At 44.3% G+C, this 10,837-nt stretch overlaps 1 protein-coding gene across 5 annotated transcripts in view; it reads right to left on the reverse strand.

Annotated features, from left to right (window-relative positions):
- Positions 1-9,931, reverse strand: part of LOC120903122 (aquaporin AQPAn.G) — a 40,781-nt gene extending 30,850 nt beyond the window's left edge. The window contains exons 1-2 of one of the 5 annotated variants that reach the window (XM_040312347.1): positions 9,700-9,931; positions 6,535-6,806 (exon numbers count right to left, since the gene is read on the reverse strand). In XM_040312347.1, the coding sequence (XP_040168281.1) occupies positions 6,535-6,550 (16 nt within the window). In that variant the 5' untranslated portion in view covers positions 6,551-6,806; positions 9,700-9,931. The other 4 variants (XM_040312351.1, XM_040312350.1, XM_040312349.1 and 1 more) reach the window with 4 other exon arrangements.
- Between the last annotated feature and the right edge of the window lie 906 nt (positions 9,932-10,837).

The following is a 10,837-nucleotide window of genomic DNA, read 5'->3' on the forward strand; positions in this document are numbered from 1 at the left end:
AACATCGCAACGGAACTAGCGGCATGTTGTTAATGCACTGCTGCTGTCCGCAGAAGCGTGCGCCAGTGTGTCAAGTTCAAGCAGTGCGGTTACTGTGGAGCGGAATGCTTTTTACACAACGATACGCATTATTGATTTCGTCGTAGCGTAGTAATAATGTGCAGAATGTGTTGCACACACCAAAAACAGAACAACATTATTGTGCGATTGACAAGCGCGCAAGAAGTCCGTCATGGTTACCGTTTGATCGGTTGATGGAGGCTGTGCGGTGTGATTGAGGCTCTAAAAATGCATTTTTATCATGAAGGAATATTACTGTGCCTTGTATGATTGTCATTGGCGTTTAGTGTAAAAGCTATCTTTTAGTCCTAACCTTGTAGTAAATCAAAGCCTATAGTAAGAACATAAAGTAAATAAGAGAACACATTTGTGCAGCGAGAAACAAAGTTGAAAATGGTAAGTTGTAAGTTGAAGATAGTGAAATAGGCTGCAAAACAACAAAAGATTTAAAGTAATAACTAAAGATTCTTATGAACATTATTTTTTAAACATATAACTTATTATTCAACTTATTAGTCAGCAAAAATGTTAGTAGAAGCTTTAACCGTTTTTGGTAAAACATAAGTAGAAATTTGCCTTAGATAATTAGAGAATCAGCTGTTTAAAAATATAAAATGACTAGCTGGCCCGACAAACTTAGTTATTCAAAAAAAAAAAAAAAATTAAAATATTCCATTATTGATTTGTTACTTGGGATAGTTGTATCGTGCACGTATCCTCTCAGGATCCGATCATCGAGTGTAAACCGCCAGGCACCTCACACCAAGTTTCAAAGTGCCGTATACAACACAACAACAATCCTACTCTTTGTATGAGAGTTATAAAATCATTATTAAATTAAGTTTAGTGTAACATCTGAACGATGTTTAAATCTTAAAACCTATTCTCATACCACCATAAGGTGTGTGCAAAGTTTCGTTGAAAATGATCCAGCCGTTTCGGAGGTTGCTCGCAACAAACACCGTGACACGAGATTTTTATATACATAGATAAGCAAACCATAGCGACAAATGAAATGAGCAAAAAAGTTTTTAAGACACACAAAAAGCAGGAAAAAACATATAAAAATGTATCGTACAAAGCGTATATGAATAATGCATAAGAAAATACAGCAAAACTACAAATCGTAACTTTTACTACATTTCGTAATAAAAACATAATCATGTTAAATTATGTAAACAACAATCAATCCGCTTCCTTTCGCCTTCGACCATCGCCTCCCAGAGCAAGCGCAAAACCCCCGTATCTAAAATGACCCGTTTCGCGCCTCCCGGGTGGATTAATGGTCCATCCGAGTTTTGTGCCATGCCTCTCACACACCGTTCGTTTCCTTTTTAAGCGATCCTTATTTGAATACCCGGTGCGTTACTCACCTTCCCAGCCACCAAAACCCCTTTGCCAATCAAAAAAAAAAAAAACAAAAAAACCACAAAGGTTTTATTTTTATGTTGCATTTTTATTTTTATGTTGCATTATGATTGCTCTCCATCCCTCCCTTCCGTTTTCTCCACAATCATCGTCATCGGCCACCAAAACGTGCGCCATGATCGATTCACTGTGTTCAATTCCCTTTTACAAAACTACAGCGTAAGCGCGATAAAAAAAGCAACCCCCAACGGTCACCGAAAAAAAAGCAAAAGACGGACAAAAAAAAAACGCTCCAACCGCATGAGCCGATTAGCGGGCTTGAATGGCGGGCGAAGATAAAACCCTCCCTGAGCAAAGGGTGAAGGAGGGTGGCGTGCCTGCCTGCCGGTGGTGTATACACACGCTTGTTTTTATTTTCCTCCCCTTTGAACGATCTTCGCCTTTGCGGAATGGTGTAGGGGAGAGCTTCTCTCGGTGACGTTGGCCCCGTGCGGCTGCTGCTGCGTGTAGGTCAAGGTCGTGAGCAGTAGGGGCCGCACAGTGTGGTTTTTTGAAGATGCGCTTCCCTTTTCCGATCACGCGCGTGGTCGTTCTTTTTTCTTGCGGAATTGGCCGGAGACCGCCTAATGTTTTGTGCTCATCAAGCGAGATACGCTTTATGTTCCGATTCGTGGCCTTTTTTTTGTTGTTGCTGCCGGTCGTTCGCGCCGGAAGGGCGGTGCGTTAGTTTTCGCGCATTTGAAATTATAGCTTCCTTCTTTTGGAGTATTAAATCTGTTTCATTTTTTTTATTAATAGAAGAAGAAAGCACCCAAAGAAAGGAATTAACGTTGAGAGATTTATAATTTCCCTTAGCTCCATGGGGCACCCATTGTTTGGCCTTGATCAGTTCCACTTTTCAAACGTTTTGAAGCTAAACAGTGAACGGGTTAGGGGAATTATTCCACATTTTAGCACACGACGCACGCTATTGATGAACGATTTTTGTAGGGCAGGTCTGTGCCAAGGGCAACGTCTCGTAACAGCATTTGCGGTATCAAAATTGAGCCAGAAATGTTCCCGTTCGTTTATGCAGAAATGCACATAAAAGGCACGTTTCTTTGCGACAAAACGGGAGCAATGATTACAGTTCGAGAGTAGCAGAACTCATTAGGAAAGAGGTGGCAGAAGGTAGCAGCAGGTTTGATGGAATTTTAACTGACCAAACGTAACGTTAATGTATGCGCAGCATGAATACTTAATGAAGTAGTAACGCATTGCTAGGCCCTTCTTCTCGTACTTCTCGTACGTTTGTGTATGTGTGCGTTTGTGATTATGATTTGTTTCTTTCATTAACGCACTTGTACCTTTACGCCCGGTCCGTGTAGAGGACAGAATTGCAGAAAATCACGCAAGTAGTGCTTTTCGGGATAAGATTAATTTATACCGTGCGTAATGCAATATCCATGTTTTTTTTATTGTTGTTGCATACAACTCAGTTGATAAAGAAGAAGTTGGTTTTTGTTACAACTGTTCTCCAGTTTCAATAACAATCTCAAACTGGGATCGAATATTTAAAGAAAGACTTCGAATTGGTCATGAAAACGAAATGTTCAGAATATAATTGAGTTGAGAGGTGTTACTAATTTTGAATGTAATCCGTGTAGGTCATTAAAGCCTCTACTTGAAGTCCTGTTGCGCGCTCGTGTCAATAAATCATCCCAACCGATGGTTGTTTACAACTTCCTAACGATACTCCGTGCAGGTGAAAGATCTTTCCCCGAATGACGTAAGCAATCGCAGTTACGAGCACAGGCAGCATTTAAAACTGCCAGCCAGAGGGCATGCAATGACTCATTCCCATCTGCTGACATTCTTCTCAAATCTTCCAGCATAACTCCCTGCCCGGAGGACAGAGGCACCGCGGCAAGAAGCTGAACGCAGGCAACATCGTGTGCAAATTCAATTTCGCCATATAAATTTAGCTAAATGACGTCAATCGCCATATCAAATTCCAAGCGAATAGAGTGGAGAGAGAAAAAAAAAACGACTCCGATTAAGCTTTGAACCTCCGTAGAATCCTCGAGCAGGTAGGAGCAGAAGGAGCAGGTCCAGCACAAATGGACGTGTGGGCATTAAGCTTTTGTGTACCGGCCACTTCGGTCGGAACAATGGTTGGTGGTGCGCTCTCTTACATTTCTTACAAGCCTTTCCTAATTTGCCAAAAAGTTTGCCAGTTTTTTTTTTGTGTGTTACCTCTATATTTCTTCTCTTTAGACATTCAAAATCATCCACAGAAGAAAAAAAAAACTTAGCCACAAACCACGTACACGCGCTCGCAATCGACTGAGCTTTGCCAATTACCATCCTGTTTTTACATTACTTTTTTTTGTGTGTATTATTATTTTCGGAGGTCCCCTTCCTTTTGTTAGACACCGCCAACCTTGTGCTACTTTCACTTTTGCTGCCGGTCCCTCTCGTGGGCCCTCCGCTGTGTGCCGGCCGAAAGAATTGAACGGCTGAAGAATTAACGCTGTCAAAGTAGTGCAAGTGCCGTTTCGCGACCGTCCGAGAGATGCTGGGAGGGGAAGCAGTGACTGCCGGCCGAGCAGGACTGATACATCAAGCTCAGCTCGTCCTTTTTGGCCGGGCTCGGGCTTTATTTATGTATAATTTAAATAAAGTCGTTTTGACTTTGGCAGCTCAAGATGCTCAAGATCACCGGATGCACGAATTGAACGCTGTCCAAACTCGCGCGCTTCTCAATCACGGATCGATCTGATTGCGACGCAAGCGGGGAACCCGAACTCTTTTTTTTTTGCTCGCTCAACCTTCAAGCACGCGGAACATCTCCGGAAGCATCGCTTCATTTGCATTTGTTGTTTGCTCTTGCGCTCCCAGTGCTTATGATTATAACGCTCTTTTACCGGTCACGGATGCCGCAGGATTTGGGGTGCCGGTAGGGACAGCGATGTAAAGTTCCTGGCATTACCTTCACCCCGTGCAACCTTGCCGTCGTGTGCGGTTTGTCGATTAGTGGTGCCGGTGTAGAGGTAGGAACTTTTCGCAGTCATCCGTTTATTAAGGTTTTCGTTCGTTTTATTCCGGTCCGATTAGCATACTACAACAAAACGACGACCAATGTTAGCTTCATACCACCAAGCCTCAGAGCTGAGCTGACCTCGAATTTAGTCCAAACGACAGAGCAAGAGCAAGCTGGTTAAGCCCTCCGGTGATAAAGTCAAGAACTTTCCCACGGAATCGGAAATTCAAATCAAGGCGGTGCGCTGCTGCAACATGCCACCGCCCAATCGGACGGTCCCCCATCCCAAACTCACACACTGAGGTTGAAGTGGGTCAGTATTTCGTTAATCCTGCTGCAGAGGAACGCCAGCGGATATTGACTTGGTGGCTTTTTTTGCCCAGTACTTCTTTTCCTCGGCTATCGGAGTCGCTTTTAATGCCCTCCGGGGGTGACCACCGGGGCGGCCCATTGCTTGCGAGCGAAACCCGGGTAAGGTCAGCGAGAGAAAAACAATTAATGACACTTGACATTGAGCGCTTTAATCGATTTCAATCGAAGCTTTAAGCAGAAAGCGAAAGGTGGGTGGGTTTTTGTGCGGCTTTTTTTTGGGAGGTGGGAAGTGGTGCTACAGCAAGACAGGTTGTGTGAGGTGCCTCCCGAAAGGTTTGGGCACCTCGGGCAAAGGTTTTTGGGCTTGTTGAGTGACTCAGAACGTCATCCCGGAAAGGTCAGGTCAAGCCGTATCGCTGACATATAGACGCCTTCTTTAATCTGCTACTACCACTGTTGCTACCATGATCCGTCAAACGTGGTACGCTGGTGCTGTCAGGCCAGCGTTTGACAGTTGAAAGCATAACAATTGCAGCGTAAAAACATACACATTGTAGCGAAAGGAAGCGGCGAGATTGAAACCGACACACCTCGGAGAGACTCTGCGATCATCAAATGCTGTATGCTGCATGACTCGCTCGTAGAAGGCTTTTGAGAATTTAATCTTGTTTTGGTTCCCAAACCCCGCTGTCCTCTTTTGGCATCAATCTTACAGCTGTGGATAGTCGTCTCTCCAAGGGTTGTTGTTCATAACCTCGTAGTGTAGTAGATTGTGTTTTTTTTTCGATTTTGATTTCAATTGCTAGAAAATCAATCTCAACCAACACAACGAAGGTAATGCTTTTGCGATTGTCTTAAGCACTACGCAAATTGGTTCTTCAAATGTCACACATTCACGCAGCTCCTCCGCAGCAATCGTCTCACGCGAACTGCGCTCCTCTCGCCGCACACGGTAGATTTCGTTCGAGACCTTCCGGTAAGCAATAATAGAGCCCCGTTTCGACAACTGTTTACCCCATTTATCCTCATCATCAAAAACAATATACGCAGTGAATATACCATACGGGAGAGAGAGACGGTAAGATAATGTTTAGGCTCTTGTTGGTCTTAACCAAAAAACAAGTTCCACTGGAAACTGTGTCAATCGAAATTGGAGGGTTCTTCACGTGCGCGCCCTAACACGGTCGCAATGACACACACTACGATTTTTATGGGAGATTCTGTTCACATCTCGTCGACACATGTTTTTGTGCCGTGTGTTGCTACTGCTGCTGCTGCTGCTGCCAAAACGATTGCCCGTGAAGCGTTACCAGTTTTGGACCCCAAATGTTGTACGCCCCAGGAAGTGATTTATGTTATATTCGTCGCACAGGAGGAGTGTAACGAAATACTTGGAGCTGCTTCCGACTGTGAAGGTTCTTGGCTGAGATGGAAATGCAAATTTTGCACATCCTGTACACTTGTACTGGGTACTTGTAACTCATGAATGAGTCGGATTTGAGGGTCAGAGAGCTCTTTAAACTCATTACTACTGGCAAGCAGTGTGCGGATCAACAATTATTTGCTATTTTTCAAAGTCGCCTTCAGGGCACCCCGAGGCACTGGTTAATAGACAATCACACATTAGTGCACAAACAATTTAAGGTGGAAAACAATGAGCAAATTGCTCACTGAACTAAACTGAACTGCAAACAATTGGCAGGTTTATGACCCTGTGTAATGCATCACTAAACTGCGCACTAATTCCATTTAATTCTATATACTTCACTTACCTGCGCTTTCAGTCATCTTTTAGCTGCGATGGATGCTTCTCGTCGTTTAACGCTGCTTTCTCCCTTGTGGAAGCTTTGTTGTTGCTTCCGTTCAAAAGAGTCGAATAGTCGGAGCGCTAATCAACCGTGAACCTCCTCACCAAAACGTACCCAGGGGGAGGACGTCTTCTTCACAGTCACTTAACTTTGGGACCGGCCGTTCCGGACAGGCAGATACACTTTCGACAGCTCAATCAACCGGGAAGCCTGAACTGACGGCGTCACTGGGTGCTCTGTAGGGTGTAGAAAGATGTAGAAAAAAATGTACGTGTGAGCAAGATAGCAAAATGATGTTAGAAAATTCCATAAGATACTGACAATAGGTGGGTTTGTGTACTGTTTATTTACATCAAAGCCCCCGGGAACAAGCAGCTGCAATGTCTGTTTGAACAGGTTTTGCTTTGGCAAAGTTAGGCCTTGTCTTCTCTTTTAAAGACGCCGGATTGTTATCGTGCTCTACCGATGGTTTGTACCTAACGTGTTATTTTCGGTAATAGATAAAAAAATACCAGGAAACGAGGAAGCCCATTTCCGTTAGGCATTTGTCTTATTTTGCGAAAAGAATAGGGCTTAAAATTGCGCAAACAAACGTGCGCCCATACACCATGAAATTACCGCACGAGGAAAACGGAATGTTTTCTTAGCAATTTTCTATAGAAAACCACTGCTACTGCGCATCTTTGTTTGGTGCAAAAATAGCAAACAATTTTGCTTCCAACGACTCCAAAGGCCCAGACCTTATCGCAATCTGATCAGCTGATCGCGGTTGCGTTGCGTTTCGCACTAGCTGGGAAGAAATGTTCCCTTCAGCCTCAGCTCTAACGTTCGCCACACGTGATCGGCAAGTCGTCGACGTCCAGTCTCACCTACTTTTTGCGTCCCGCATGCACACCAGACACCTTTAATGGAGAATAGATTGCGTGAGCGCAGAAACCTGAATGAAAGCATGGGGTGCTCGTCTCAAGATCATGATCACCGAGTAAAACCTGAACCACCCGAACACCCGGTGATGCACGGTACGGGCCACATTGCTGCCAGCGAACGGTACTCCTTTACGGCATTTTATGCCGTCATGCCGTTGGCAAACGGTCAACAGCTCTGATTAGTTTCGTGTGAATGCAGCCCCAACCAACTTCCTGTAGGTGCACACAAATTGGCATGTGTTTCTAGTTTCTCTAATAACAGAGCGCATCCGAATGACGAAGAATTCACTCAACAACCACTTCAAAACCAGCTGTTAATAGACCCATATAGATCATCGTCTGTGTTGTTCTTCCATTTGTACCGCGGCCAAGGATGTATGGGTTCGTGGCGTTTTACTCGCATTTTATTTTTATCTTCATCGTTGTACCGTATCCATTTTCGCCAGCTACCGATCCGCGAGGAAGTGCGCCCATCCGACCATGCTGGTGTCGACTTCACCTTTGTGGTACGCCAAGAATTTATCGCCCACCGCAGTGTGTCTCGTACGGGTAGCCTCTCACCGTTGTACGCTATTTCCGGCACGAAACCCCGAATGCAACCCGAATGCATCGGAAGCACCCAAGCCCCCGGTGCAGTTAATCGTATATTCAACATCTTCCCCATCATAACTCTTACCCCACTGGCCTAGTCGACCTCAACTATGGGGAAGGTCCCCACGAGGAAGGATACAACGGCAGGGGCTGTTCCGGCTGTTTTTCTTTTGGAGCAGCATGGTTCCAGCGCCCAAATAGAGCCACTAACCGTAAATAACTGCGGTAGTCGACAGGGAGCAAAAAAGAGAAACACCGGAAGACATTCCCATTTGTAGCGCCCAACACTTGGGTACGTACTACTGGCCGTGGACGTGGAAAGGATTCTCATCGTCGTATTGCATCACGGCCGGAAGTCGTACGTTCTCGGGCTAACATTTCATGCAAGTCCGGGCAAGAGTCTTCATGGAAGCACGGTCCACTCCATGGGTCGAGTTGGTTCGAAAGGGCAAAAAGCATCCGTGACAGGATATGCTAATTGGGGGAGAATAACCGACAGCTGTCATTCCGCCTTCTTTTTTCCCGCGACCGTGGCGATTTGATTTAAAAACACATATTGTTCCTTCCTTTAATGGTGCGGTTTTTGGACACCACAGTTCATGTTGTACAACAAGCCTACATGCTCACTCATCTTCACAATGAATTGCCTATCTTAAGGATTTGAAAGTCACTTTACATTTACACATTACATTGAGAAAAAAAACACACTGCCTTTCTAGATTAATGTGATGTAATAGATATGTTCCACAATTTTATACACCATGATAACCAAACTGATCGAGATAAACGTTTAGTACCTGCTTATTATCGCACATCATATGTCGCTCAGTTCTTTTTCACACTCACGCACACATCATAAATACGAAATCACTTGCAGTGCGATAAAAAAACTCACAACTGTCACATGCAACCGTCCAGTGCCTACCGTGATTGAAAACTGCACGTACGCAACACCCCTACAATGCTTCCCAAAATGCAGACTGATCAATTTCCCCCGTTCAATCTGGAGCGTAGTAGGCGATAAGAGAAAAGGAAGAATCTCCCTGCACTCCCTAGCGCCGTCGATAGCAATCTGGTTTGGGACTGGATGGGGACCACTTCACAGACGGCTTACGGTGGCTCCTGCACGACCGCTTGATAAGACTTGAGCTTGTATATCGCACCTCGTAAATCTTTTACGCCCCAGAACAAGCAATAACGCACTATCTTATGTCACCACCGGTGGCACTGACAAGCGGGCGTCAAGAGGATGCTCGCACGGGCCTCCGTTTGGAACGGTCCGGTGAGCGGGGTGGTTGGTGCCGTTTTCTGCAACATTGGCTCTTATCAGTGGAATGTGCATATCCCCACGCGTCAGCGAATCAATTACAAAAAAAGAAAACGGCAAAGACACACTCACAATCTCACTCACAAACTGAATTGAGAAGCAACAGATCCGAATCGGGTGCGACGTGACACGATTTACTGTTTGCTGGTCAAATCATACGTAACGGATTCACTGGGATTTAGATTTTTCCCAACTGCTACCCTGAAGAGTTTTTGGCACGCGAAACAGTATTAAGCGAAACGTTGGTGAACAAATAACGACCTGGACGAACTAAGAACCACCTACCCTTCGATTTTGAAGTGTGCTGATGGATACAGAACACGGACACTCTCGAGACGTTTTAAAATAGCAAACAGCTAAAAGCTTTATGAACCACTTGGAGAAGCTACACGATTTCGATTAAAAACCGCAAAATTCACACGAAAATTCGTAAACGAAGGGGATACACACACTTTTCAGGTTCAACCACGCGGTCTGCAGCCTGCAACGGACAGCGTTTAAATGACAACTGAAAAGTAACGTACGAAAGTAAATATACAGGCGGCAAAGCGCGCGGTTCTGGGTGCGAGATTATTTGCGCGCGCGAGAGAGCGGTGTAGTGTTCAGCACGGGGTTCGGTTTCGAGATTTTGCACCTGCAGCCAGCCAGCCGCAGCAGGCAGCGAGGCAGGCAGGCAAACCGTACGGCATCGGCAGTTCTCTCTCTCGCTCGGCACGCTCACGCAACGCTACGCCGTGTACCTGCGGACGCTCTCTGGACGGTGGATGGGTTTAAGGTTAATTGGGTTGCCGTAACGCTTGCAAACGGATTAGACGACGAGAGGATAACGTTACCGTGCGGTAACGGGAGAATGTTTTATTTTAGTATCCTTCTTTGAAAATAAAAATTATTAGTTAAGCATTTTTAAAAAGGTTATAAAGCAAATAAGAGTTATAAAGTATATACATAAAGAGAAAATAGAAAAAATGCTTTACAAGCTAGAGACATTAGCATAGAATACTATATAAGACCTTGCAAAGAGATGCTAATTTTATTGATTGATGTCCAATCCAGAATCGTTAAACAAAATTTGATTTAAAAAAAATTCGTTAAAATAATATTGTTACCTTATCTTTTGTAAAATTAAAAGGCATGTTAATAATTCCTAAGGATCACCACTGCACCAATCATTAATCGTGTCCAGCTTGATAGAGTCATCAATGTCACACATTTATCTGACGCTATCGTTTGATTATTTTGATGACGTGCATTGCACCTTAATGTGTTCGCTGTGCATCCGATAGGGAAAATTATCTATGTTTTTTTTAATTGATTGTCAGACAAAAGTAACGTCCATTAAGTAGCGCTACTTTTTAAGCTTCTAATGGCTAACGTGTGTGTTGTACTTAGTATAATTATCATAATATTTTTTAAGTAAAAAAAC

The sequence above is a fragment of the Anopheles arabiensis genome, chromosome 3 (assembly GCF_016920715.1).
Source record: "Anopheles arabiensis isolate DONGOLA chromosome 3, AaraD3, whole genome shotgun sequence".
NCBI classification, from domain to species: Eukaryota; Metazoa; Arthropoda; class Insecta; order Diptera; family Culicidae; genus Anopheles; species Anopheles arabiensis.